Below are 24,505 nucleotides of genomic sequence, written 5' to 3' on the forward strand. Positions count from 1 at the left end.
GCCCTGCTGGACCTACTTCTCAGAGCCTGAGAGTACCACATGCTTCTGTAGACCTCAATAGCAGACCCGTTATGGTCACCCAAAAAAAGGCACCCTGACAGTCCTGCTTCAGCTGTAGATAGTAAAAGCTACCCACTGGGCACCACGATGAACGCCTATAGCCCCAACTACTCTGGAGGCTGAAGCAGGAGAGTTGGTTGAGCCCAGGAGCTTAACACTCACCTGAGCAACAGAGTGGGGTGTCTATGTGATATGACTGGGGATTGGAGTTTGGAGCTCAGTGTTCATAGCCTATACTTCATGTACATATGATCAACCGCATGGCCATATGGTCAACAGTATGAAGATTCCCCTCCTCCCAAAAAAATTAAAAATGGGACTACCCAGCTGGGCATGGTGGCACATGACTTTAATCCCACCACTTGGGAGGCAGAGGCAGGTGGGTCTCTATGAGTCTGATGCCATTTTGGCCTACATGGTGAGTTCTAGGCTAGCCAGGGATATGAAGTGAAACGCTTTCTCAAAACAAATTAAAAGAGGAGGAGGAGGAGGAGGAAGAGGAGGAGGAGGAGGAGGAGGAGCTGGAGGAGGAAGAGAGAAAAGTAGGCGAGCTGGGGAGATGATTCAGTGGTTCAGTGGGCGAAGTACTTGGTGCACGTGTGTGAATCCCTGAGATTGAGCTCCCAGAATTCATGTAAAGCTGAACAAGGCAGGAATATTGGAGTGTGCCATCCCTGTACTGCAGTCCCAGGAGATCCCCAGAAGCACGACAAGGGAACCCTGTCTCAAATAAGGTAGAAGCGGAGGACCCACGCTGGAGGTTGTCCACTGATCTGCACTGTGGGACACTCACCTCCAGGCACACACACACATACACAATCACACTCCACTGTGGCACACTCACGCCTGCATGCACACACAATGCCATAAAGTAAAATGAAAAGGAATTTTAAAAGATCGTGGAAATAGGAATCTACTCTGTTCTGTGTTGGACCACTGGATCTGAGGACCCACGCCATCACGGGGGAGGATAACGGCAGACGAAGAGCCCAGAATCGACTGAGATTCATTTCTTTGTACTTGGTGAATTGAGTTCATCCAGCATTGCAGGATCAGCTATGTTTCCTGCAGACTCCCGTTTGCAGACTGGGTTCCACCTGCTAGGTGAGTAATGAATAAACATTTTCCTTATCATTTTGTTACAAATCAAAGATTAAAAAATATTGGCAGAATAACATTCTACGCACAAAAAGAAAGGCTACTTGTAGTTTTTGCCAAGTTCAGACAGACTTTCCTTCAAGTCTTTGAATTCAGGAGACACAAGGAGCTTGCTGCAAGTTCATTTCAATGACTGCAGCCTTTGAGTAAGCCTGTAGCATCCAAGGTCAGGGCTTGCTCTTTTGTTTCTTTTTTCTTGATGGCTCATTCTCAAAGATCTCAATCTATCTGGGGGTAGAACATGACTTACTAGTGAGAGCTAAGGAGCCCAATGGACAACAGCATCAGAAGCCCTGCTGGACCTGCTTCTTGGAGCCTGAGAGTAAGTACCACATACTTCTGTAGACCTCAATGGCAGACCCGTTATGGACACCCAAAAAGGGCACCGTGACAGTCCCGCTTCAGCTGTAGATAGTAAAAGCTACCTGCTAGGCACCATGATGAATGCCTATAGCCCCAACAGACAGCTCTAGAATCAAGGGCTGCTCAGTGTTGGCCGCCAGCAGCTTGTATGATGGTGTGGCACAATGGGAGCTTCCACAGGGAAAGAGCAGCCGGGGCTCGTAGGAGCTGGGAACGTGCACCCAGAACCAAGCATTCCAGGCGCCCAGCTAAGTCCGTCGGCTGCATGCTCCCAGCCACATCGCGCTCAGCCCTGACCCAGGTGGGAGGGAAAGGCTTAAAAAGGGACAGGGCACACAGAGTGTCCTAGGCTGATCGCAGTGCCTCTGGTTCAGGACTTTCAGGCTTGACTCGACTGCTCTTAATTTCATCATCCTGGTGTACTGGGCATGCCCAAAGGCCTCTGGGAGTGTAGGTATAGCAAGGACAATTAGGGAAGGCTGGAGAGCCTGTGAGAAAAAGAGGAGACGTTGACCAAATCGGGAAGAGGAGGTGCCCTTCCAACAGGAATCTCACCCTCCCTACTGCTAACTGGGTAGGATTTCTGCCCCATCCTTTGGCACTGCCCCCCAACCAAGCATGGTGCCAGGACAGTCCACAATCTGACAAATTCACTGGGATGAGCAGTAGGTGGGCACCCCCTCCTCTGTTAGCCCATACCGATGATAGAAATGCATTCAACAAAAGTTTGTTAGCTTGCTTTATTCTCAAGAAATTCCCAGTGGGAACAGAGTAGAGAGAAGGCAGCGCTACCTTCCCAGAGCTCAGGATTTCCCACCTCCATCCATCCCTTCCAGCAGGACCTCCACAACCTCAGCTGGAATTGGGATGACGTAGCAGTCTGTAAAGCCTTTGTTGACAGTTTCTATGGGGCTTCTCAATTATGACTGGCACCACTGCCATTCTCAGGGTACCCTAACTAGATCTAGGAGCTCAGAAATACTAAGGGACTACCCTACAGCTCATGGCAGAGCCTACCTGTACCAGAGCAGAGCCAGCAAACGGGGGTGGAAGAAGATGAAGGCCAAGTCCCCCTAGATCCTTCCATTGGTTTTCAGATGAGGGAGATGGCTTGGGAGTGAGGACTCAGGCACTCTCAGGCACTGAGGGCATCGATGCCAGCAGGACTGAGTACCAGCGCTTGAAGTATGTCAGAGAGGGAGACCACGCCCAGAAGATGCTGGGTCTCATCCACCAACACCAGCCTGTGCACCTGTGGGTCCACAGTGTTCAGGGAGGGGCAGAGCCTTTGGCTACAGCAGCTAATAAGGGGGAAAGCTTAAGATAGCTCAAGGAGCCACGGACATCTCCTGGGAACAGCTGGCCGTGGCTTTGACCACTCAGCTGGCTGTGGATCTTGGCATGAGGGCCCTATGAACAGGACCAGACACCTACCAATGCAGATGCCAAAAGTTGGTCTTGAAAGGGAAGGCAGGCCAAGTGCCCGGTATACAGGGATGGCGAGAGCTATGCAAAGAAGAACTAGGCCATCTGTGCTGAGGGCATGCCCGGAGGGGTGCCCGGAGGGGTGCGAGGTACCTGTTCGCGTGCGATCCTGTCAATGACTTCGCCGAGGCTCTCGTGGGGCTGGCAGGAGAGAACCCCCTCCAGACACAGTGTCCTCTGCCTCAGAGCTTCTCCTACACTCATGTCTAGGTGGTTGTAGGTTTGCTGGGCAGCCAGGTGCTGAGGCAGGGGGAAGACAGTCATGGATGACCTCATTACCTAGGCTGCAGCCTGGAGATGGCACTCTGACACACTTGTGAAGGGTAACCACAGAGACTTCCCATCGGTCCTCACGCCGCAGCCTCCCTGTGGCACCCCCAGGTCCCACAGACACTTACAATGACATCAAAGCGGGAGTAGAGGCCCACGACCTGACCTGTAGCGGGGAACGGAGAAGAAAGACGGGGAAAAGCCCAGCTCAGAACCAGGGTGCTCTTCAGGGGACATGGGGAAGACTTTTGAAATGAGTTCCCTGATAGTAACCCCCCAAGGCTGCTGGCTTAGTCATGGGGCATCATGCTGCCCCGACCTACAAATAGACTTAGCATCACGGAGACGCCTGACTTCAGGCTCCCGGGAGCTGCAGGGAGAGGATGGCGTCGTCGCCTGTGAAATATGCCAGCCTCATAGTGTACAGACATTAGTCATTTAGTTTCAATTTCTGGTTCACAGGAAACAGGAGCAGGAGAATGAGGCACAGCCACCTCCAGGAGGCAAATGGACAAATCTGGACATGGGATTTTTTTTTAACCCTTTAAAACTACATTTGTTTGTGTATGTATGTGTGCGTGCGTGCGTGCGTGTATGTATGCGTGTGCGTGTGCGTGTGCGTGTGTGTGTGTGTGTGTGTGTGTGTGTGTATGTGTACCCATCAGAGTACTGCAGCACACATGAGTGGAGGTCAGAGGACAATCTTTAGATGTCAGTTCTCTCCTACTGTGCGGGTCCTGGGAATTGAACTCAGGTCATCAGGCTTGCCTGCAAGTGTCTTTCCGTGCTGAGCCGTCTCTGTATCCTTGAAGGTGGGATACAGGAAAACTAATGCAGACTTTTCAAGTGACTTGTGCCGTGAAAAATGAGAGGAAAGGGAACAATCTTAGATTTAAACAGACTTCAGGGACAACTGAAGAAATGAGAAGTAATGGACTTCAGTTGGACTTGGTTTGAACAAGTTGGCTGTTTAAAAAAAAACCATTCTTGGGAGAAATGGGAAAATGAGAATCAGGATTGGAAATTAGGTCGCAATAAGTTATTCATAGTTTTAAAAATAGCTTTTCTCTTTAAAAGAAAATACTTGAAGGGCCATTGAGATGTCTCAGTGGGTAAAGGCGCTTGTCAGTCCTGACAACCTGAATTTGATCCCTGGAACTCACACAGTGGGAGGAGGGAACTGACTCCTGAGAGATGTCCCCAGATCTCCTTGTATGCGCAGTAGCACATAGGCACCCACATGTGCGTGCACACACACCTAAATAAGTGCAGCAGACCCTTTACGTTCTATTTATTATTGCTGTGTGTGCACGTGCCGCAGCATGGATGTGGGGGTCGGAAGAGGACGGTTCTCAGGAGTCGGTTCTCTCCTTCCCTGTGTGTTCTGGGGATTGAACTCCGGTCACCAGGCTTGATTGTTAGTGCTGGCTGAGCCATCTCACTTGCCCAGCTGTTCACAGTTGTGTTGGGAAGTATAAAACAAGGTGACTGTAAGCCAGACTGAAGTGCATGGGGGTGATATGATCTGACGTCTGTAATTTATTTTCTTAATTCAGAAAAATAAATGATGAGCTGGTTATGGCAATATGTTGTTCTCTATCATTTTTATTTCCCTTGAAAGTTTTCATATTTGAGTATAAGTTAAAAGCCCTTCATAATGTCCAACTTCATTCTGGTGAATATAACTTTGTATTACCTCTTTTTAATGCAGTGTATGTAGTGTCTATGTGTGTCTGTTCTCACGTGTGTGAGCATGTGTGTGTATGTGTGCTCACGTGGGTGTGTGTTCTCATGTGTGAGCATGTATGTGTCTATGTGTGTATGTGTGCTCATGAGGGTGTGTGTTCTCACATGTGTGAGCATGTGTGTGTGTGGGGGGGTGGATGTGTTCTCACATGTGTGAGCGTGTGTGTGTGTGTGTGTGTGTGTGTGTGTGTGTGTGTGTGTGTGTTCTCACATGTGTGGGCATGTGTATGTATATATGTGTGCTCGTGTGTGTGTGTGGGGGGGGGTGGATGTGTTCTCACATGTGTGGACATGTGTATGTATATATGTGTGCTCGTGTGTGTGTGTGTGTGGGGGGGGTGGATGTGTTCTCACATGTGTGGACATGTGTATGTATATATGTGTGCTCGTGTGTGTGTGGGGGGGTGGATGTGTTCTCACATGTGTGGGCATGTGTGTGTGTGTGTGTGTGTGTGTGTGTGTGTGTGTATGCTCGTGCATGTGTGGAGGTCAGGGTTGACGCCAGACATCTTCCTCTACTGCCTTCTACTTTGTTCAGGCAAGATCTCTCACTGAACCTGATACCCCAAAATTCAGCCAGTCTAGCTGGCCAGTTCATGTCCAGGGGTCCCCTGCTGCCTCCTCCTGGGCCTTGGGTTTACAGGCAGGCTTCCATACCATCCCCACTTTTATGAGTGCTGAGGGATCCGAACTCTGGTCTTGATGCTTAGACATGAAGCCCTTTACCCAATGAACCATTTCCCAGCCCCAACTTTGAAATATCTGTGGTCACAGTCTAACTAAAGAGAGACTCTTGCTGCCCTTCGACCTTCCTAGAACAGGACATCAAGATCCCATGGTCAAGTTTAGGGTGCACTAATCAAGACACAAAAGGATCTGCTGTTCCCTACTACCGTAGTCATCTTATTGCAGGTAATCTTACCGGTTCTCCTTCAAAGGCAAAAAGGACAAAGAGTCCCCACACATGGGGCGTGGTAGTGCACTCCCAAATCCCAGCATGAGGAGGCAGAGGCAGAGGAACTACCATGAGTTTGAGGCCAGTATGGGTTACAGAGTAAATTTCCGGGCTACAGGGTGAGACCCTGTCTCAAAACAACACCCCTGCCCAGAAAAAATTCCCTTCCACACTTGGGGAAACTGAGGCTCAGAAAACTGGCCCAAAGTTCAAAGCAAGCAGAGACTTCTAAGACTCTGGCTCCACGTCCTGCCCACATGGTCCTTTCGGGCCCGTCCTTGCCCACCCTAGCTAGAGCCTTTTGCCCTGGGTGTTGTACCAGATTCATTGACCACAGGCAGCGCAGATACACGCCGGTCCACAAAGATGTCCAGCGCGGTCAGGATAGGAGCTGTTTCCAGAACGACAGCCAAATCTCGGAATGTGCCGATGCCCAAATCTTGGATAGTGCGGCAGAGGAAGGAGGGCCGTGGTAACAGGGCACCCTGTTGGGATGGGATGCGGTGGTGATCTCATCAGATCAAGGTGCTCCCAGGGGCTCTAGCTACCCCCGCTCCCTTTGCCTGGGCTAGGACACTTGACCTTCAGTGTCTCCCGTGGCTCCCCGCTTGCTCCCACCATCCCAGGCTCACAAATATGTGCAGGAATTTGAGTAGCCGCTTGTGTGTGAGGATGTAGAGCACAGTGCCGGAGACCGGGTCCAGGACCGGCAGGCGGTGGATTCGGTTCTTGATGAGGGCATAGACAGCTTCAAACAGACTTTAACGAATGAAAGCAGAGAGAGTAGGAGCAATGTGGGAGAGACCCTCCATCTGAGGCCCCGGACAGAGCACCGGGGTCCTCTCATCCCTCTGCTTCCCAGAAGAAGTGAACGAATCCAGGACTGAATGGGATAGCAAAAGGGCACAATCCAAGAGGCGGAGGCAAGATGGCGCAAGATGGCCTTGATGCCAAGCCTGATGACCTGAGCTCAATCCCTGCATCCCAGATGGTGGAAAAGAACCAACTCCTGCAAAATGTCCTCTGACCCCCACACGTGCGCCATGATAACACACACACACACACACACACACACACACACACACACACACGCACACGCACACGCACACGCACACGCACGCGCACACGCGCACACGCACTCACACACTTAAGCAAGCAATAAATGTCACAACAAAAATCTTTGAGACAGACAGATGGGGGTGTGCTCAGGCGAACAGAGAAGATGCTTACCTGTCATTGGGAGAGATGGAGACGAGAGGCTTGAAGCAGCCTTGTAGGTAGATCTCTGAAAAAAAAAACCCGAGTCAGGCCACAAGGGTCCCTGGTGGCCGCATCCTGTCTCCTAACACCTTTCCCTCCTGCAGGCACTGGAGGCTTCCCCACGGACTTGTGCTCTCCAGGAAATCCCACCTTCTCTGCCAGGCCTTGGGCCCCAACTCTAACCCCACAGGCTTCTCCAACTTACCCCTCCAGGTCTCAATCTTATGTTCTTCAATCTCGTAGATCTGGACCTAAAGGCATGGGTGGGACTTTAGGGTCAGGCATGAGCCCTGGGGCATTGGGCCTCCTGAAGACGCCCCAGCTCAGCCCAGCCCGAGTGACACCCCAGAACTCACCAGGGGGGATCTGTAGTAACGATGCAACACCAGGATGAAGTCCGTGATGGTGAGCATGCCTGCAGGGTGGACAGGCGACAAGTTGGGGGAAGGTCAGGCCTAGGTGTAAGGCTCATCGAGGACTCCATCTTGCTGGCGTTCTTATACCACGTGAGGTCCCTCCCACCATTCCCCAACACCCTCTCCTCACCCACAAAGCTCTGCTTCTTGCTGTCCCACAGAGGGGCTGCCCTCACGCCGTTGGCCACCATGGCAAAGAAAGCCTTCTTAATCTGAGGGGCAGGAAAGAACAAAGGCGGGGGAAGACTGGCAGCCCCTCAGCCTCCCCTCTTGCTGTCCCCCCTCCCCCGGGTCCTCCCGTGGGATCTTCGCTCTGCTTCCTCTCCACATGTGTCTGCCTCTTTCCCATGACAAGACCACTGTCGTCACGTTTACCACACAGATAAGGCTGCTTGTGCCCAGAGGCACCGAGGGGCCATCATTAGATACAGCAGGTTTCTACATGGAGGTCGTGTGCATATAGACATGGTGTGGTTTTTTGCTCTTCTAAGTGCTAGAGGTATAACTATTCACATAACACATGCAGAGCTACAACAATTTCCTCACTAAATTTGACGCTAACTTATTTTGACCCTTATCCTAAGCAAAACTACCTACATGTGCTGAGCATACTTGGTTTCCATCTTCGCTTTCCTTCCTCCCCATCTCTTTCCTTTCCTTAGCTCTTTTCTCTCTTCTCTCCTGTCCTTCCGTTCTAGGCTTCTGTGGTGGTGGTGTTTGGTTTCCAGGCTGGCCTGGAACTTGGGACCCTCCTGCCTCAGCCCCCTCAGGCCTGGGATTGCAAGTGTGGGCCACTGCACCCGACTCTTGGCACACATCAAGATTGAGCAGAGCTATTAAAATAAAACATATCCCTCTGCGAAGCACCGGAACCAGACTGTGTTCTGCGGACGACACATATCCCACGCCTCGAGCACGTAGGCATCTTTTGCCCTGCCGTAACGGTGATAATGATGGAGTCAGTTTCGCCTAATGGCAGAGCGGCTACCAAATCATTTGCTTTTTTTTTTTTTTTTTTTTTTTCTGTTGCCGGAGTACCCTCCTCTTGGTCCTGAATGACTCTGCGACATCTTACACAGTTAACAGAGTGTCCTTTTTTTGTCCTGGGTTGTCCTAAGACTCCTTTGAAACAGGGAGGAGCAAGCCTCTGGTCCCCATTTTTAGAGATGATGGAGATGAAGTGGCCAACCCCAGGTTTTGGCAGATTCAGAGTGACAGAGCTGTGATGGCAATTAGGGGGTCCTCACAGAGCATTCTTTCTCCCTACTCCCCCTATGATACTAAGGAGTCCTAGGGGGACTTGCAGGGACTTCGGCTTGACAAGACATCCAGGAGGGTATGAGTGGTAGCTACAGAGGCAGGAGGCTGAGCCCTGAGCTCAACCAGGGTCAAACCAGGGTCTTACCTCCAGCGTAGTGTCAAAGATGACCAGTTTGGAGCTGGTGGCCATGGCATCATAACAGGTATGTTCCTGCATGAAGTGCATGTAGACCTGGGCCCCAGGCTTCTGCAACTCATCATCCCAACTCAAGCTGAGAAGTGGGGCCCGTGGGGATGGGCAAGGCCGAGGCCTGTCCTCCCCCAGGCCTTCGAGCTCACCGTCCCAGGCCTCTGGGTCTGGGAACTCGATGGCCAGCTCCAGGTCACCTGTGCTGGAACCCACTGTTGAGGCTGCACAGTCGGGCAAGAGGAGGTCCCACCCGCTGGGGGAGGTCTCCTCTCCAGCCAAGGGAAGGGCTGGAGCCAAGGGTGTGGCCTCGGGGAATGTGGCCTCCTGCCTGGCGGACTCAGCAGCTGGTCTGGCCTGGGCACCTGTTGGGGGAAGAAGGCAGCGAGGAGCATTACTGCATCTTCCAAAGCACGTTCTCGGTGCCTTCAGGGTTTGGCAGCGCTGGGGCGCCCGGATGTGGTGGAGTCTCAGAGTCCTAGCCGACCGCAACTCTCTTCCATCTTTCCAAGGCGGCCGCATCGGGGCTCTGTGCCGGCAGCACAGTTATTGCCTCTCATGTAGAGAGACCGAGGCCACAAGATGAGACTGGCCTGCCTCCGTGTGATCTCTGGTCGGGCACCACTCTGGAATTCCTGCTGCCCCCTGTCACCATAACTGACCGTACCCTCACCTTCTTCCAAACCGGGTGGCTCCACTTCCTCCACAGCCCCCTGCCTTGTCCATCTGGAAGCCTTGACGCCCCGTGTTGCATGGGTTCTTTCTGGGCTGGTTGTCACAGCTGGTGATGGCCACGAGTTTTCTCCTTGTTCTAGGAAGTCCATCTCTGGAAGGAGGGAAGGACCTGTTCGGTTAGAAGGGCGTGCTACAACAAAACCCATCACCACGTCATCAGTGACCACACTGGAAGTTTTCAAAGCACCGCCCCTCTCCCCCCCAATAGTTTTCATTTTCTATTCGTAGAAATCTTCCGAGGCAGGTACTGTAAATAGGAATAGCATTCCTATTTAGCAGCAAGGGACCGGAAACTCAGAGAGGTTAAGCAATTTGTCCCAAATCACACAGCTGGGAAGTGGTAAGGTTAGCACTGGGGTTCAGATCTTCATCAAAGAGGAAAGGGAAGGTGGGGGACACACGCTGGGGAAAGGATGAGGGAGAAGGCCAAGCTAGGGAGGGGTTAGGGATTGGGGTTCAGAAAGGTGGGAGCCAAGGGAGCTATAGAGAAAAGGCTAGCCCCACAGGGAGCCGCGCGCACCTTGACTCTCTGGGCACCCACTGTGACTCCAGGTCAGGGTCTACGCAAGAGAATATCTGAATTGTTGTGAAAACGATTCCTGTTCTGAAGTCCCTGGGTTGTCTCCTTTAAAAAACACACCTACCCACACACCATGTGTATACACACATGCACAACATACACACTTGCACACTCCTGGCACACCCAGAATCCCACACAGGCACATACACGCAAAATACATACATACATGGAACCGGCCTGCTCACACCCACAGAGTACAGTGCACAGCAAGCTCATGGGCCACACACACACACACACACACACACACACACACACACACACACACACACACAAGGCCACATGCTTGCTGCCTCCCTACATCCCAGCGCCGGCCCCCTGGGACCCCGGTACCCCAGGCAGTGTGTGTTCCAGCTCAGACTCCATGCGGCCAGCCTTAAGTCCGCTAGCGAGTGCGCGACAGGCGGCGGCGGGGTGGCAACTATTCTGGGCTGGCCCCTGGCAGCCGGCCCTCAGGGATCGGGTTCTCTCTGATTGTCAGGTCTTGGGAGGGAGCGCTCAGCCCGCAGCTGTTCCCTCGCCGCGGCTTGGGGGCGCTGCGGAGGCGGAACTCTCATCTTAGAGCTGAGAGTTCAAAGGAGAAAAGTTGGCCATCTTCACTTTCTCCTCCACGCAAACCTCCCTAGCCAAGGATGGAATGAGTTAGGAAGGATACACTCGAGACTGTGAGGGGGTTGTGGGTGGTCCTCATAGAGCAGCCAGGGTATGTCTCGACATCCCCTTTTGAGTGCCGCCAACCGGTTTCCCTTCTTAGGTGAAAGACGAAAGTGATGGGGAGGGCGGGTCAAGCAGGTGGGCACTCTGCTGATCATCTCAAAGGGTGCAAGATGGGATTGAGAGCATGGGCTCATATTTGTGTGCAGAGGGAGCAACCCCTGAGTCGACGTGTGGTTGAGAGATGAGGGGTGTGCAGGAGCCCAGCCCCTAACCCACCATGAGTGCTGGCTGTGCATCTTCCTGTGCCAGAGGGGAACCCAGCCTGTCTCCCGTGGTGGCGGCTCACCCCCTTCCTTGGCATTCCTAGGGCCTGAGTCAGAGTTCCAAATGGGGACCGCTGACCCAGCTGCCTTGGCTCCCCTCTCCCTGGCCCTCCCCTCCCCTTCTCATTCCAGTCTCTTCCATCCGGACCCCCTGGCCCTAGAGTGAACACTCAGGAATGGACTATTGGATTTCCTGCTGGATTTGTTGAACGTATTTCCTTTCCTCCATCAAAGCACCTGCAACTGCCCCTGAGGAGGGTGGAGAACTGTGCAGGGCAGAAGCTTTGACTTTTCATGAGTGTTCCTGGAGCCTGGAGCCTGGAGCCTGGAGCCTGGAGCCTGTGCTCTGCTCTGTAACTAGGCATGACAGATGACAGTCACACCCTGTCACAGTTTGTGGAAATGTGACAATGGCCCACAGCCTGCCAGTGTGCAATGTTTTCCTTGCTAGCTGCTAGTCAGTCTCTAAACTAGCATTTGTTTTAGGTTTTCAAGTAGCATCCCTTCCAAACACAAAGTCAGGATAGATAGTTGGTTGCTGTAAGAAAGACCCAATTTAAGAATATCTCAGATGCTGGGCGGTGGTGGCGCATGCCTTTAATCCCAGCACTCGGGAGGCAGAGGCAGGCGGATCTCTGTGAGTTCGAGGCCAGCCTGGTCTACAGAGTGAGATCCAGGAAAGGCGCAAAGCTACACAGAGAAACCCTGTCTCGAAAAACAAAAAAACAAACAAACAAACAAAAAGAATACCTCAGGAGAGCCAGGAAGGCAGATCTCTGTGAGTTCCAGGATAGCTAGGGCTACAGAGTGAGACCCTGTCTCCAAAACAAACAAAAACAAACAAGAATGCCTCAGGAGCTTGATTGGTGGCTCAATGGGTAGGAACACTTCGCCTTGCAAGCATGAGGACCTTAGTTCAAGTCCCCAGAACCCACATAAAAAGCTGGATGCGGTCACTTTCTGTGGAGGTGTGGAAACAGAAGGGTCACCGGGGCTTCCTGGTCTCCAGACTAGTTTCAGGTTTAGGAGAGACCCTGTCCCAGGAAGGATTAAAGTGGTGACTGATGAAACAGAACACCCAACACCTTCCTCTGGCTTCTGGGAATACAGGCATATACCACACATATCACACACGCACATGCACACGCACACAGAGCTTCAAACAATAATAGTCTATAGGCAGTCTAGAGCTGATGGGGTGGCTGTGAGGTCATCTGAATACAAGATGGCCATTCTGGCTTCTACCTTACCCTTGCACTAGCATCCCAGCCAGAAGAAGAGAAAAGGGAAAAAGAAAAGAATCCACACATCTTCTAAGCCCTGAAGTGGAAGTTACTCCCTCACTTCCACTCACAACTAATTGGCCAAATTTAGCCACAAGGCCATGTTTGGCTTCAAGGGGCAGGGAGTTGAGGATCTCGGTCATTATTACGGGCAGCCCTTCCAGTTAAAATTCATTCAATTCTACCCCTGAAAGAAAAGAAAACTAGACAGTAGGCCCGTTTGGCAGTCTCTATTACAGAATGTTTTCATTCCATCGGAAACGAACTCAGAGAAAACAGGCAATGCTTTCCAAGGTCATTTGGCAAGCAAGCAGCCAGCACAGACCTTAATTGGGTCTGGCCGATCCCCAGAGGGACTTTTCATCACATCCAGCCAGCATATTTTGGCCACCCAGGGGCCAGCAATCAAATGAGCTGAAAGATATCTGCATGTGGAAGGGCAGCTCTGCACCAAGGAGGAAGCAAGGAAGCACATGCCACAGGGCATGTTGCACCAGATCTGTGTGCCCCGTGCAGTCAGGGAAGACTTCCCGGAGGAGGAGGTCCTGTGTGGGACATGGAGACTGGAGCACTGCAGGAGAAGGCAGTGGTGTGATTTGAACCTGCTCTGAATCTGTGAAGGGGGCATGAGGTATGCTGGGGGTGTTGGGGGATGGATTTTCCAGCTCCACTGTATCACACGCCTTTGGGGATGGTCCACAGAGCTGGTTTCTCATGGGACCAGTGTAAACACACACTACTGCTGTTGCTGTCAAAGTCCCACAAGAGAGATGAACTCAGTGAGATGCTATCAGTGGAGGGGTTGGAAGAGGCAACAAGGGTGGGACCTGGACTCCAGCCCTTGCCCAAGTGGTTCCCAAGACAGTGGGATTGGCCGGAGGGCACACATAGAATAGAGGATTTCTGAGCTAGAAATGGAGTTCGGCGATAGAGAGCATTCTCCTCAAACGTGGGAGAACCTGAATTCCATGCCTCACAGCGTGCAAAGAAAGAAAAGGGAAAGAAAATGAATGGGAATGAGAACAGCTATGGGAATGAAGAGAAGAGAAGAAGATGGCCCAGATGTACCGCAGCTGGCAGAATACCCGCCCAGCCTGCATGAAGCCGTGGTTTGATCCCCAGCTCCTCATAAATCAGCACAGTGGTGCACACTGGAACCTCAGCCCTCAGAAGGTGGAGGCAGGGGGTTAGAAGTGTAAGGTCATCCTTAGCTACGTAGGGAGTTCAAGACAGCCTGATGTATATGAGACCCTGTCAAACACACACACACACACACACACACACACACACACACACACACACACACAAACCCAGCTGGGTGGTGGTGGCGCACACCTTCAATCCAAGCACTTGGGAGGCAGAGGCTGGCAGATCTCTGAGTTCAAGGTCAGCCTGGTCTACAGAGCGAGATCCAGGACAATGAGGGCTACACAGAGAAACCCTGTCTAGAAAAAACCAAACCAAACCAAACAAACCAAAACAAAATACAAAAAAACAAAAAACAAAACAAAACAAAAAAACCCAACCAACCAACAAACAAAAAACCCCACAAACAAATGTGCAAAGGAAAGGCAAATTCCTTTTAGAGCCAAACAAGTTTGCTCACATTCTTCCAGGGAGCCATACCAGTTTGAGAGAGAACAGGCAAGAACTCCAAGTCTAGAGAACCCTGGCATGCCAGCAATGCTTCCATGCTACCATTGGCTGTGGTTACTCAAATTGGGAGCCAAACAGCCTTCTAAGACTTTTGAGGATGTCAAATTGGCAAATAAACCTGACCATTAAGGCCTCACTTGACCCTCCTCTCCGGTTATTATCCACCCTACACATCTCCGACAGCTGGAAGACATCTGGGAAAACTGGAATGTCTATGAGGAAGGCATGCCACCCCCACACAGCTGCAGTGGATACAGGGTAAGGACCAGCTTCTCATGGGCAAAGGTGCCTGTTTGGGAAGCCCAGGTCCCGGAGAGTCTGGACTTGGGGGTTGTTAATATCCAGTGGCATCTGCGTGGTGGTCATCCTTTCCTATTCTGGAATGTTTTAATTATATTTATCCTGCTTCTCTTCCACTGTCATTAGTGGGTAGTATGAAGGACAGGTCTCTGCCTGATGGGCTATGGGGCATCACAACAGGACCACCTGGTAATGGGATACCCATGCCTCAGAGAACTAGTGTCTAGCTGGAACTGACTCACTGTTCTTCAGAAGGTGTGAAAGTTTTCTTCCTGTGGGGTAGGCAAACCCATGGATTCTCTTCTCCCTTTCTTCCTCTATCAGTAAGACCCCACAATTATATTTCCCAGCTTCCTTTGCAGATTGTGTGGCCGTGTGACTAAATCTGACCAATGAGATTTCAGCAGCATTATCACATGCAACTTCACAAGGGTGCCCTTGGAAGGGGGAAACATCCCCTAGGCTCCTAATGGGGTTTATATGATAGCACTGGGGCAACCATTAGATCACCATGGTGGAAGACAGGTTGAAAATGACCTCCTCTGCCCTCTTCTAGATCGACTTATCTGTATCTGTTTTGTGTTGCCCTAACAGGATATCCTAGACTGGGTAATTTACAATGAAATTTATTTCTCATGGATCTGGAGGCGGAAGAAATCCAAGTCAAGAACCTTCAGCCATCAGGGACTTCACAGCCGAAGGCAGAAGGGTGAGGAAACATGCTTTAGTGCAAGAGAAAGCTGAACTCACTCAAATGGAAACCCACTCTCAAGATAATGAGCCTACTTTCATGAATGCGGCATTCATCCACTCCCAAGGGAAGACTCTTGACTTCATCACCCCTCAAAGGCCCCATCTCAGTGCTGTTATACAGGGGAGATCTTTCCAACATACGAACTTTGGGGACACAGACAGATCATAGCATATCCTCAACCCCATCCTTATCTGGCTTTCTTGGCTTTGGACAGTTACGTTAGAAACAAATGGCCTTGTTTAAGCCACTGAGAAGTTGAACTTTTGCTGGGACAGCCAAACCTTTCTCTGGCTAGCACTCCCACTGTGGGAGTGGGCTAGGCTTAGCAGTTCCCAAGTGCTCATAGAATGCTTATGCAGTGTTCGATAATCTCCCAGACACGGTGCGAAATGCATCACAGGCAGCTGAGCCCATGGCCCCTTGCGGCCCTGTGAGATGAATCGTTTTATTATTTCTGTTTTGCAGATGAAGAAACAGAGGCAAAAATAGATGAAGTAACTTGATAAAAAAAAAAAAATATCCAGTGATGGAGACAAGGCTAACATTTACCGTTTCTGGATTCCAGCAGCCACAACTGACATTCGAGATGACCTGTGAAAAGCTCAGGCCTGGCGGGTACTAGATGCTCGTAAGTGGTTAGTATTGGTTAGTCTCACCTCACCACCTGCTCCCTGGTCTCCAGACTTCCAAGGCAGACCGTGTGGGATGGCTCTGATTCTTACCTCACCAGCCTTCAGAGTTGAAGTGGTCTCCTCCAGCAGAGACAGAGCTGTACCGTTTTGAAACTGTTGTGGTTTTCTGTGTAAAGGAGTGTTCTACCCTTCCCTTCCCTGCCCTGCCCTGCCCTGCCCTGCCCTGCCCTACCCTGCCCTGGCCCTACCTCTACCCTGCCCTGGCCCTACCTCTACCCTGCCCTGGCCCTGCCCCCCTCCCTTGCACCTGCTTCTTGACCACTGTTCCCACATCTGTCCTGGTTGCCAGCCCCACCCCCACCCATCCCCCTCGGGCAAGGCGAATCAGCAGAAGGCACAGGCCTCAGCTGGGTAATGTGTACTCCTTTGGTGGTTGGTTTTCATCTCTAGCTGTGGAGTTATGTTTCGTGTAACCCTACTTCTTGGCTCTCTTACACACTGGATATATAATAAGGGCTGTGCACTTTGACCCTAGGGTGGATTTGGCTGCCCTCACTGCAGAGCAGATTTGTCTGGCACATGAGGTTGGAGATCCTGTTTTTAAGTGTTATTATTATTTTTTTATTTCTTTTTTATTTTTATTTTTGTATCAAAGGGATAAAAACACCTTGAAGAGGTTGAGGGGGAGCGCCCTAGATGAAATCTATCACTGAGAAGTTGCAAATGGGGTAACCAAGGCCTGAGTGGTCCAGACACTGAGAAAGTGACCTCTGTCCACCCTTTCCTGGAGAACAGCATGGGTGCTAGGGCCCCAAGGACCTGGACAGAATGAGTGTCTTGTTAATACAATTCAGGGGGCCTCACAGCCCCCCTCTGGACCTTTTTCTGGAGGGATGCTGGGGATGGTGTTATGCAGATGTTGTTGGTATCAGGAATGTCTTAGACTCTCTTTGGGCAAAACTTTAGGTCTCCCTTCAATGCTTTAAAGAATGTTCTCTCTCTCTCTCTCTCTCTCTCTCTCTCTCTGTGTGTGTGTGTGTGTGTGTGTGTGTGTGTGTGTGTGTGTGTATGCGTATGGAGGCAGAGGTCGATATAGACGTCTTTTACAATTGTTCTCCATCCATCTTTTTTTAAACTTGTATCTCCTGAATTTCCAGCACTTTAATATTCATTTTCGTTTGTTTTAATTCTGTGTATCCGTGTGGCTGACGGCGTGGGTATGTGGAAGTAAGTGTGGGTGTTTGTGGAGGTCAGAAGAGGACATCGGATCCCCTAAAGTTGGAGTCACAGGGCTGGTGTGAGCTGCCCAGCACAGGTGCTGGGAACTGAACTCTGGGCCTCTGGAAGAACACCAACAGCTGGCTAGGCACTGAGCTGTCTCTCTAGCCCTCCACCTTACTTTGGGGGACAGGGTGTCTCACCAAACATGGAGCTCACCAAGTTGGCTAAACTGGCTGGCCTGTGAGTGTCAGGGATCTACCTGTTCTCCACCCCTACCCCCAGTGCTGGTATCACAGCTGTTAACACCCAGTTGTTACTTGGGTGCTGGGGATCCAGACTCAGGCCCTCCTCACACTTGCACGACAAGCACGTTGCGGCCTGAACCATCTCCTGACCCCTGCTCTTTAAATTTTTAACCTAACAATTTCAGTTACGAAAGAAACCACACTCCCCCTAATCTCAGATCCTGTGGCTTTTGAGAGTTCAGCTTCCGGTGGGTCCCAGAAGTGTCTGCTGAAGACAGCTGACCACAGAGTACCTCTGGCGACAGCGATGGCGAAGTCGATCGACTTCATCCCACAGGGAGCGTGTTTAACTCTTGCTGAAACAACAGAGCTCTTTCCTCCTGGAAATGGCCCTGAGAGGATGAAACGTGAGGGTCTCCGAGGCTGCCCTGCAGCATGAGGTCAAATCACCGCCACAGAGCCACACCCTTCTGTCACTCATTACCTCCGACCAAACCACCCGAGTTTGCTCTTCTCCGGGAAGACCTGGGGTTACTTCCCAGCACCACACAGTGGAAGAAGAGAACAGACTTTCTTACAGCATTCTCTGACTTCCACACAAGTGGTGTGGTTCTGTGTGTGTGTGTGTGTGTGTGTGTGTGTGTGTTTCTCTAAATAAATAAATGTAAAAATAATTTTAAGCTGGGCGGTGGTGGCGTATGCCTTTAATCCCAGCCAGCACTCAGGAGGCAGAGGCAGGAGGATCCCTGTGAATTTGAGGTCAGCCTGATCTATAGAGCTAGTTCCAGGACAGCCAGGGCTGTACAAAGAAATCCTCTCTCAAAAAACAAAAACAAAAACAAAATAACGGGCTGGAGAGATGGCTCAGCGGTTAAGAGCACTGGCTGTTCTTCCAGAGGTCCTGAGTTCAATTCCCAGCAACCACATGGTGGCTGACAACTATCTGTAATGAGATCTAGCGCCCTCTTCTGGCCTGCAGGCATACACGCAGGCAGAACATTGTATACATAATAAATAAATAAATCTTTAAAAAAAAAAAAACAAAAAAAAACAAAATAACAATAATAATAATAATAAACAGAAAGCAGAAGAATATCTTCAGTACTTAAAGTAAGTGCTAAAGTAATTTTTTTGGGTGTGTGTGTGTGTGTGTGTGTGTGTGTGTGGACAGGGTTTCTCCTGTGTAGCTTTGGCTGTCCTGGAATTTGCTCTATACACCAGGTTGGGCTCAAACTCAGATATCTGCCTGCCTCTTCCTCCGCCTCCTGAGTGCTGGGATTAAAGTGCTGCCACACTTTGCTGCCAAATTGTAATTTTATATCAAAAGAAAATTTATCAAAAAGATATAAGGAGGGCTGGAGAGATGGCTCAGCAGTGAAGAGCACTGGCTGCTCTTCCAGAGGCCTCTGGTTCAATTCCCAGCACCCACAAGGCAGCTCACAACTGTCTGTAACTCCAGTTCCAGGGGACCCAACACCCTTAGAGACATACATGCAGGCAAAACACCAATGCATATAAAATAAAAATAAGTTAATTTTTAAAAAGATAGAAGGATATATGTTATGACTTAAATATGAACCACACACATAGGCTCACGTGTTGGAAGATTAGTTCCCCTGCTGGTGGTGTGATTTTGGAAAATTCTGGAAACTTTAAGAGATGGAGCCTAGCTGGAAGAAACAGTACACTCGGAAGTGTGACTTTGAAGATTATACAGGATCTCCAGTCTTTTCCTCACTCTCGGCTTCCAATCTGCCGTGAAGTGAACAGCTTCCTCCCCGCACTCCTGCCGACCAAGCCCACGAGGCTGCACAGCCACAGACGGATCCCTCTGAGATCGTGAGCCAAGACACGTCTTTACTAAGTTGTTCCTTCAGGAACTCTGGTTATAGCTATGCAAAAGCAACTGACATAGTACATTTCATGACTAGTAAAAACAGTTAATTCATCCCCCTAGTCCAGGAAATTCTAGAGTGTATGCTCCAGGAAGTAATGTCTTACATAGTAGACCATGAACTCTAAAAAGAAACAGAAAAAAAAACAAGAAAAACTGTAAAACTATGGATAATTTAAATTAATAGATTAAAAATTTTATGAATATATAGAGAAGCTTGTGTGGTGACATATTGTGTACCATAATAAAATTTGCCTGAAGATCAGAGAACAGAACAAGCCACTAGATTAAACATAGAGACCAGGCAGTGGTGGCACACACCTTTAATTCCAGTACTTGGGAGTCACACGCCTTTAATCCCAGCACTTGAGATCTCATGCCTTTGCTTGGGAAGCACACATGCCTTTAATCCCAGCACTAAGAAGGAGGTGTTGGCTGGGCAGAGAAAGGTATATAAGGCGTGAGGAGACAGGAACTGAAGCTTTTTCAGCGGAAGCCCTTTTTGGCTGAAAGGCTTTTCAGCTGAGGAGTCCTAGAGGTAAGACGTGGCAGTGGCTTGTTCCTTTGTTTGTCTGATCTTTCAACATTTACCCCAATATCTGGCTCCTGGTTTTTTATTAAAAGACCATTTAGATTTCGTGTTACAAGCTAGGCCCAGTGACATGGACCTAGCTTTGGAAGACTGAGGCAGGGGGATCGTGAGTTCAAGGCCAGCAACAGGAATGTCTACTATGCTCAAGGGAAGATCAGATATGGAGAGAGAAAAGAGCTGACGGAAATGAGCCTCGACCTGTGTGGCTTACCAACTGAGGACCAGATGGGTGATGGATGTGGCTGTGGATGTCTGCACACTCAGATGATGATTGAAGACTAAACACCCATCCTTAAGTGCAGATCTCGGCATTATGTAAGTACTTGAAGACTTAGATACACTCTCAGGGAAGGTAGGGAGATCCCGAATTAATTCTCAGAAGACAGGCTGCATTAGAATAATGTCAGCCACATGCCATGGCAAACTCAATTTCATTTGTTTTTAACTAATTTGGAAATTGACTGGGTCCCTAGGGCACTGGAGGAGGGCTGGCTTTGATTTTGTTTAAACCAGGAACTCCGGTATGTTTTCCTTTTATCTTAGCCCTTATTTTCCCAAATCCAGAGGTGGCAATATCAGTTCGGGGTCCATGTGTCCCACGCCCTGCAACCTCCACGGAGGAAGAGACCGTCATTGCCTACACTTTATTCCACAAGGAAACATCCCACAGCCCAGCTGTTAGCCCCTGGAAAATCCTTATACCACAGTCCAAAGTCTCAGGGTGTGTGTTGTGGGGCCGGGGAGTACCTCATTACAGTGATTGTCAAGCTCAGTCTCACTGTTCAGCCTGGATTCACCGATAACACCCTCCAATAACCAAGCTCAGCACTACTGCTCAGTGCAGCCTCACGCCTTCCATGTTTCTTCTGCTTACAGTGACTTTGCATCAGGGCCCATCATTCTCGACATTGTTTATTTTGTCTTTCTCTTCCCTACCTCCTCTCTCTGACCTTCTTCAGGAACTCACATCCCACTAGTTCCACAGGTTTAGGTGTCGATTTTAGGGATTGGGGTGGGTAGTTCAGGGGACAATGCTCACCTACTGTGTGAGGCCCAAGGCTCAACCCTCGGTTCTGTAAAAGAGAAATAAAATAAAGTTAGAAAAATAAACAAGTGTCACCCCCAGGCCAGGTTCAAGCTCCCACCCACAGAGCAGCTGTTCGGCTGTCCTGAACAGTTCTAGCTCACCCAGAACCAATAGCAAACTCTTGGGTAAGGCCGGGGTTATACAGCTCAGTGTTTTGTCTAGAGTGGTTTGTGTACGAGGCTCTAGGTTCAGTTCTTAGCACCAGAAACAAAAACCCAAAACAAACAAACAAAGAAACAAAAAACAGACTGTGGGTAGAGTGTAGCCTCCTTGTTTCAGGGTCTCAACAGAGTCTTTGCTCTGCCTGGCTGCCGACATGCCTGCGCTGGTCACATGACTCTCAGCAGATCACAGCAGACATTCACTGAGACTTGATGCCCACATTCCTAAAATGGGAGTAGTGATATCTCCCTCGAAGGGTTGACATTTCAAAAGTAACACATGCATATCACTAGGAAATTCCAAAGAATGAAGACAGGCATGACATAGAAAAGAGGTTAAGGATGGGGAATGTGCGCTCAGCATGCAGAAGGCTCTGGGTTTGAAGCCCAGCACCACATAAACCAGGTGTGGCACAAAAGCCTGTAATCTGGGCCCTTGGGAGATGGAGGCAGGAGGATTAGAAGTCCAAAGTCATCCTTAGCTGTATAACGAGTAGGGGACAGCCTATCTTAAAACAAATCATAACAAAGTTTTCGAAAAGAGAACTCAGGCCGTGCATCCCGGCACACACCTTAAATCCAGCGCTTGAGAGGCAGAGGTGGATCTCTGAGTTTGAGGCCAGACTGGTCTGCAGGGAAACCCTGTCTCCAGAGGGGGAGGGAAAAAGGAGGATGCCGGGCGGTGGTGGCGCACACCTTATAATCCCAGCACTCGGGAGGCAGAGCCAGGCGAATCTCTGTGAGTTCAAGGCCAGCCTGGTCTACAGAGCGAGATCCAGGACAGGCACCAAAACTACACAGAGAAACCCTGTCTCAACCCCCGCCCCCACAAAAAGGAGGAGTAGGAGAGGAAGAAGAAGTAGAAGCAGCCACCACCGCCATTTCTAGGATGATCCTAGATATGTTCCAGTTTCTCAGTCACAGACTACCTTTGTCGGTTTATGAAGCACCCATGTCTCATAACAGTTGCTGTGAAAGAAATAACAATCTTCCTATTTACGAGCATTTTTCATTTTTGCATTTATTTTTACCGTCACTAATAATACCTATCAACTAATTTTGTTTGAACACCTTGAAATCACAAATTCACTTTGAACTCGGGGGCAAAAATGATACCTTTGAGTCTTCAGTGGAACTCAGCAGGTTTCTGATGATGCTGTGTTTCTCTTCCCCCAAGAGCATTCTAAAAATGCTTTGAAGTGGTAAGATGGAGAAAGAGAAAAGCAGTCTCCTCTCCAGTGTGGAGGTCCCCAAGGGAAGGTGGTGTTAGAATGGAATGTTACTCTCGAAGGCTCAGGGTAGTCGCTAATCTACAACAGTGTTTCTCAACATGTGGGTCGCGACCCCACGACAAACCCTCTGTCTCCAAAACTACATTGCGATTCTTAACAGTAGCGAAATTACAGGCATGAATTAGCAATGAACGTAATTTTATGGTTGGGGGTCACCACAACATGAGGAACTGGATTTAAAAGGTCGAAGTATTAGAAAGGTTGAGAATCACTGATGTAGAGAGAGAGAGAAACAACTTTTCCCAGGACAGCCCTGGTCCCCACTGGTTCACCCTGTCCCTTCTCAGGGCTTTGCCCACAGCAGCTGTGGTCTGGTTGGAGATCAGTACAGTACTCAGATCCCTCTGAGATCTCACTGAAGCCAAATAGCTTTCCTGACTCTGTGGCTGCAAAGTGATCCCTGGAGGTTGGGTCAATTTGTTCGTTAGGATATGGCGCCCTCTGCTGGCTTCTAGGAGTCACCACACAAGGATTGTGGGCTCTACATTGGATTAGGACTCAGCCGGGCCCACTCTTCCTTGCGGTGGAGAAAGGGCCAGACTTGGAATACAAAATCAGCACTCAGCTCCCAGGACCAGAATTTTGGCCTTCCTGGAGCACACCATTGTCGGAAAAAATGCCAAAGACGGACAAGTTGCCAGACCAGGCCCCCTAGCCTCTCAGGAGCACCAGTCACAGGGGACCCCTAGCTAAGGGTGAGAGCCCAGCTTGGGTTGTCCTTTGTGGCACTCAGGGACATTGGATCCTGTCGCTCCTCCTGGAGACCCTCCCTGTTCCCCTCAAAGTGTGGATGAATTTAACATCTGGGCATAGTTCCTGTTCCTCCAGATGCCGTCACCACTGGATTCTTAAGGTGTTTTGCCATTATCTCTGTTCCACTTAAACCATTATGACTTATTCCTTATTCTTTAAATTGTCTCATTTCAACATAAAGTTCCAAGGCAATGGAGCCATAGATACCTCTGGTTCTTTGGGAATAATCCTCATTTAGTGCAGGAATATTTGGTCCTCGTCCTAAATTCTTCACTTAAAAAAACACATTGGCCTAGAGAGATGCTGGGCAGTTAGGAGAGCCTGCTGCTCCTCCAGAGGACCTGGGTGTGGTTCTCAGCACTCCATCAGGACGCTCACAACCGCCTGTAACTCCAGCTCCTGGGAATCCAATGCCCTCCTCTGGCCTCTGCAGGCAAGGGCACTCCCGTGATATATGCATATTCAGACCTATACTCATAAGCATAAATAGAAATTTAAAATAACAAATTTTGTCTGAGTGCAAACCTGTAATCCTGGCATTTGAGAAGTGGAGGAAGGAGGATTGGAAATTTAAGACTAGCCTAGCTACATAGCAACTTTCAGGCCAGGCTGGGTTATATGAGACCTTGTCTCAAATAAAATAAAATAAAATAATAAAATAAAATAAAATAATAAAATAAAATAAAATAAAATAATATAATCTTGGGGAAGATACCTAGTATCTTTTTTTTTTTTTTTTGACAGGATCTCTCTACATAGCTCTGGTTGTCCTGAAACTCACTATGTAGACCAGGTTGGCTTCGAACTCACAGAGATCCACCTGGGACTGCCTCCTGAGTGCTGGGATTAAAGACATGCACCACCATGCCTGGCCCTAGTATCTTTTGGTATTGCCCTTTCTCTGTGTCTTCAGGATGCTATCCTTACACATCTCTGGGGGAGCTGCCCTGGAATTTAAGATTCTCATGGGAGGCACAGGCCAGCTAGTTCTCTGCCTAAATTTTCAGAGCTGATAAGTGATTTTTCTGAATTTGATCAAACTCTGGTGTCTTAATTAGGGTTTAATTGTGGTGGTTCACTTACAGTTCAGAGGTTCAGTTCATTATCATTGTGGTGGGACATGGGAGCATGCAGGCAGACATGGTGCTGGAGAGGTAGCTGAGTATCCTACATCTTAGTTTTC

At 49.7% G+C, this 24,505-nt stretch overlaps 1 protein-coding gene across 3 annotated transcripts; it reads right to left on the reverse strand.

Annotated features, from left to right (window-relative positions):
- Window positions 1-16: 16 nt before the first annotated feature.
- On the reverse strand, window positions 17-10,825 carry Prkag3 (protein kinase AMP-activated non-catalytic subunit gamma 3). Of its 3 annotated transcripts, XM_052749891.1 has the most exons (13): window positions 10,416-10,825; window positions 9,834-9,986; window positions 9,119-9,525; window positions 7,844-7,925; window positions 7,654-7,712; window positions 7,503-7,548; window positions 7,268-7,322; window positions 6,670-6,796; window positions 6,357-6,522; window positions 3,465-3,502; window positions 3,160-3,306; window positions 2,599-2,833; window positions 17-2,069 (listed from the first exon to the last, which is right to left on the reverse strand). In XM_052749891.1, exons 2-12 carry the CDS (start codon window positions 9,982-9,984, stop codon window positions 2,717-2,719), a joined length of 1,395 nt encoding a protein of 464 aa, XP_052605851.1. In that variant the 5' UTR covers window positions 9,985-9,986; window positions 10,416-10,825; the 3' UTR covers window positions 17-2,069; window positions 2,599-2,716. The 3 variants fall into 3 exon arrangements, with proteins under 3 accessions (XP_052605851.1, XP_052605848.1, XP_052605849.1); XM_052749888.1 differs by lacking the exon at window positions 10,416-10,825 and having other exon boundaries at window positions 9,834-10,133; XM_052749889.1 differs by lacking the exons at window positions 17-2,069; window positions 10,416-10,825 and having other exon boundaries at window positions 2,307-2,833; window positions 9,834-10,133.
- Window positions 10,826-24,505: the final 13,680 nt, after the last annotated feature.

This window comes from Peromyscus californicus, unplaced genomic scaffold, assembly GCF_007827085.1.
Source record: "Peromyscus californicus insignis strain IS unplaced genomic scaffold, ASM782708v3 Scaffold_21__1_contigs__length_65335640, whole genome shotgun sequence".
Lineage (NCBI taxonomy): Eukaryota > Metazoa > Chordata > Mammalia > Rodentia > Cricetidae > Peromyscus > Peromyscus californicus.